Genomic DNA, 5,000 nt, shown 5'->3' with positions numbered 1-5,000 from the left:
AAACTTTTATAGTGTGCCATTTAACCCAGCGGCTAGCTAGCTAATATCGAACGTCACTAGTGAGCTAGTCTACAAATTGATCATGCACCACAGATCATGTTGTGCTTCTAAGATTTTTGATTTAAATAGTATGCTAAGAAATAAATAAAGATGGCTCGAGTGTCCAGCTGGGGATGATGATGATGATGACGCTTCGGGACGCTCCTGAGAGCTCATCTCGAATGAATAGCGGTACGAGTCGTACCCAAAGATCAAATATTAATTACTAACGAATACACTGACTCAGTAAGTAAGTCCTATCCACTACAAAGTACAAACACTATAACTATACAGAGAACCGCATCCGGAACGTTCTCCAAAACTCTCCACACTGAGTAGAGTCTCTACTTCCAGGTCAGGTCCAAATCTCACTAGCCAATGAGAGTAAATCACTGGTAAGCCCCGCCCACACGAGAGATTTGTACGCGAGAGAATGCCGAACGTGAAGTTGCGGCGCGTAAACGAAAACTCTGGCAACGCGTTCATAACCCATGCTTAGAGAAAACAGAGAACGCTGTTTATTTAAAGAACGTGTAAAAGTTTTTGCCCCTGAGTTCACAGTTTTCGGTTTCAGAGCGTTTTTTTACTTCTTCCTCACTGTGTATGTTTGTGTTCGTTTCTTCAAACGTTACGTTCAATACTCCTGACACAAATTGAATTCCATGTTCGTCCACTCATTTCGGATGTAAAAAAGAGAACACGCTCGCGCTGCTCGTCACTGGACCAGAACACGCTGCAGTGCAGCTCCGAGTCTAAACGACTTGTACGTGGTGTGACTCGCTGATTTACATTCTGTTCTTATCACAGTCCGGTTCACACACACACACGCATGCATGCACGAATGCCGAGTGTTCACATCATCGATGCGTCAGCAGTGACATCAGGGGGAGATGAAATCCCTGTAATTCCCCTCCAACCAGTTTATCTCTCAACGTCACGGCTGCGCCGTTCCTCCTCCCTCCTGCGAATTCCTCGTGCGAGTAAATAGATGGAAAAAAAAGTAGGGTTTTTGTGTCTGCGGCGCTGCAGTAAATCAGCTTCCTGTTCCAGATACAGCGCTCTGAATTTATGTCCGAGCTCAAGAAGCCATTACTCCCATGGTGTGAGTGCTGAGATCCATGAAAACATCGCAGCTGGAAACTTTACTGCTGACAAAGCAGCCTGGAAAGTTACCTTAATGACTGTGTGTGTGAGTGTGTGTGAGTGTGTGTGAGTGTGTGTGAGTGTGTGTGTATGTGTGTGAGTGATGAGAGAGGACGAGGTGTGCCTGTATTTCCCCCCACTATAAACATTTCATATCAGCGTGATTGGCTGGAATTCACATCTGTTACACAGGATCCTGGGGAAGAAGGAAGCAGGAGTGTCTGAGGAGCACAGAATCAGGATGATGTCGTAATGATTATTTACCATTAGTACATATTTAGTGACATCAGTGTATCGGGGGATTTGATTGGCCGTCACAGAAAAGCAAAAATCAGAGTGTGTGAATAAGTTAGCGTTAAATACAGTCATTAAATCTGGTGCAGCGCTTGTGTGTCACACACTTAATTACAGGTTTAACATCCCAGACTCATCTGTGTGTGTGTGTGTGTGTGTGTGTGTGTGTGTGTGTGTTGCAGGATTTACACGAACACATCACTCCACTGTTAAAGGGCTTCCAGTCTGAGGTAAGACATATTGCTCTTCTTCTCCTTCTTCCTCTGTAGTGAATGTTCTTTATGAAATCTTTCTCACCGAAACACACGGGAATTAATGAGTTGAGGAATTAATGCTGCGTTCCACAAGCGTAACTCGTATCTCGTAATTCCCGACCTTTCCACACTTCGTAGCTCAAACACACAGAGGTCGAACAACGACACAATCGCGAGCTCCGCTGTCCCGCTTCCGCGTGAAGTCTAATTCAGCATCAGTCCTCCATGTTTGTTTTCCTCTCTCACCTCCAAGCTCGCAGCCTGATTGGTCCAGAAAATCGCTTGATGTCACTCGACACTTTTTTCAAATTTTGTAAGCTGTGTCCCACTTAGAATTGTCCCGCTTGTCATGGGATTCTATATTACACAAAACGTGCGCTGGTGTGTGACAAAAAAAACCAAAACAAACACCCCCAAAAAGTGTGAAAGCAGCGTGTGTCTCTTCATGTTCTCCTCTGTCAGCACTTTGATATCAACAAGAATTGCGCGTTTTTAAGAATTTATACACACGGAATATAAAATTCAAAGCGCACTATTTTTTTTACAGACGGATCAAAAATACAAAGATGGAAAGGAAGTGATGAATAAATACTCACGAAACTGTTTTAGTCCGTAAATATATGAAGCAGTTTTATGGTCCTGTGGTTTAGTTTTTGAACTTTTTTTTTTTTCCGTTTCACTTTGAAACTTTTTTCTTAAAGAATCTGCAGACTGTACAGGATATTCAGGAAATAACCCCCCAAATGTTTTTCTTTTCCTGTCAGCGCTGCTTTTTTTAGTTATATTAAAACCCTGGAGTGCTGCGACAGCGTGTGTGTGTGTGTGTGTGTGTGTGTTTGTACTGTAAATAGTCATGAAGACGTCGTCCTCTTTCCCAGTAACGTATCAGTTTGTGTTCACACACAAGCTGCTGATTATTTAACAGGAATTACAGGAATTAGATTAAATCATTCTCCGGTCACTGCTGCATCCATGTGTGTGTGTGTGTGACGGGGGGGTGTTTCAGTGATACAGAAAAAACCCTACAGTTTCAGTCCTTCATCAACTAAGCAGCCATAAATAGAGAGTGATTAAACTTCCTTCTCTTTCTGTGTGTGTGTCTGTGTGTGTGTGTGTGTGTGTGTGTGTGTGTGTGTGTGTGTGTGTGTATGAGAGAGAGAGGGGAATGTTTTTGTCAGACATCTTCACTAACACACACACAGTTTGGTCTCTGGAGACTTAGAAGGAAGCTGATAATATGGCATCATTTGTCTTATATATATATATATATATATATATATATATATATATATATTACACACACACACAGAACAGGCCACAAGGCTTCTTGCCTCCTGAATACACTCTCATTTCCTGACAGGAAAAAAGTCTCTCAGTAATAAAAATATGACTTTAAAAACAATTGATCGAGAGAGGGAGGAGAAACAGAGAGACAGAAAGAGAGACAGAAAGAGAGGCAGAAAGAGAGACAGAAAGAGAGGCAGAAAGAGAGACAGAAAGAGAGGCAGAAAAGAGGGAGAGAAAGAGAGGTAGACACACAGAGAGAGAGAGAGAGCGAGAGAGAAAGAGAGGTAGACACAGAGAGAGAGAGAGAAAGAGAGGTAGACAGAGAGAGAGAGAGAGAACGAGAGAGAAGAGAGGTAGACACAGAGAGAGAGAGCGAGAGAGAGAAAGAGAGGTAGACAGAGAGAGAGAGAGAAAGAGAGGTAGACAGAGAGTGAGAGAGAGAAAGAGAGGTAGACAGAGAGTGAGAGAGAGAAAGAGAGGTAGACACACACAGAGAGAGAGAAAGAGAGGTAGACACACAGAGAGAGAGAGCAAGAGAGAGAGAAAGAGAGGTAGACACACACAGAGAGTGAGATAGAGAGAGAAAGAGAGAGAAAGAGAGGTAGACAGAGTGAGAGAGAGAAAGAGAGGTAGACACACAGAGAGTGAGACAGAGGATGAGAGAGAGAGCAAGAGAGGTAGACACACACACAGAGTGAGAGAGAGACAGAGCAAGAGAGGTAGACACACAGAGTGAGAGAGAGACAGAGAAAGAGAGGTAGACACACAGAGAGTGAGAGAGAGAGAGATAGAGAGCAAGAGAGGTAGACACACAGAGTGAGAGAGAGAGCGAGAGAGAGAAGGAGAGGTAGACAGAGAGAGAGTGAGAGAAAGAGAGGTAGACACAGAGAGAGAGAGAGAGCGAGGGAGAAAGAGAGCGAGCGAGAGAGAGAAAGAGAGGTAGACAGAGAGTGAGAGAGAGAAAGAGAGAGAGAAAGAGAGGTAGACACAGACACAGAGAGAGAGAGAAAGAGAGAGAGAAAGAGAGGTAGACACACACAGAGTGAGAGAGAGAGAAAGCGAGAGAAAGAGAGGTAGACACAGAGAGAGAGAGCAAGAGAGAGAGAAAGAGAGGTAGACACACACAGAGAGTGAGATAGAGAGAGAAAGAGAGAGAAAGAGAGGTAGACACAGAGAGAGAGAGAGAGAGAGAGAGAGAGAGAGAGAGAGAGAGACAGAAGCTTAGTCTCTCCAGCTGTCTGAGTCAATCCAGATGTTTTTTGTACACAGAAACATCTGGAACTGTTTAATTCTCCCACAGGACTGTAAAGTGTGTAACAGCATTTTATTAGACTTTTCTGCTCCTGTATGACACACACACACACACACACACACACACACACACACACACACACACACACACACAGTACAGTACACATAGTGCTCCTGCTGTTACCAAAACAATCATCAGTCTCAAGGGAAACGGGGAAAAGGCAGAAGTGAGACTTGTGCTGCGTTGCCTCAGAGCGTTATTAGCAGAGTTAGCTTGTGTTCTAATTAGCAATGCTAGGTTTAAAAAATATATATTTAACCTAGTTAATTATAGCACACCACTCATAAATTAAGTCTTTTTTTTTTTTTTTTTTTTAGAAGATATTACTAAAGACATTTATTTAAATAAACATATCTGGTTTGACATTTACCTCACGTTAGCTTGCTATTAAAAAAGCTAGCTAGCATCACGTTGAGAGGACAGGGTACATTAGCGAGACATAAAGTGTTGCTGTAGCCGTGGTGAGATCCTTAAAGACCACCGCTCTCACCACACGACATGCTGGCTTTGACAGATCTGTGTGAAGTACAACATTCAGACAGAAATTAGCGGGTTTGGTTTGTTTACGCTGTCAGATGTGTCTAATCTGTGATGCTAACTAGAAGTGTGTGTCGCTCTCAGCCTGTTATTTTTCCTCCGGCGGGCGCCAGCGTCGTGTTTCATGTCTCGTG

The 5,000-nt window shown here is 43.3% G+C and overlaps 1 protein-coding gene across 4 annotated transcripts in view; it reads left to right on the top strand.

The window, feature by feature from the left end:
* Positions 1-5,000, top strand: part of LOC108276869 (homeobox protein cut-like 1) — a 32,759-nt gene that overhangs the window by 10,289 nt on the left and 17,470 nt on the right. For all 4 annotated transcript variants that reach the window (XR_008398082.1, XM_053686759.1, XM_053686757.1 and 1 more), the window contains exon 3: positions 1,659-1,706. Coding sequence is in view for 3 of the 4 variants with exons in the window: in XM_053686759.1 (XP_053542734.1) it covers positions 1,659-1,706 (48 nt within the window). In the remaining variant the exon portion in view is untranslated. The remainder of the gene's footprint in view (positions 1-1,658; positions 1,707-5,000) is intronic.

Source organism: Ictalurus punctatus, chromosome 16 (assembly GCF_001660625.3).
Source record: "Ictalurus punctatus breed USDA103 chromosome 16, Coco_2.0, whole genome shotgun sequence".
Lineage (NCBI taxonomy): Eukaryota > Metazoa > Chordata > Actinopteri > Siluriformes > Ictaluridae > Ictalurus > Ictalurus punctatus.
Note: the sequence above shows the minus strand (reverse complement) of the source record. Positions and strands in the feature narration are given on the sequence as shown.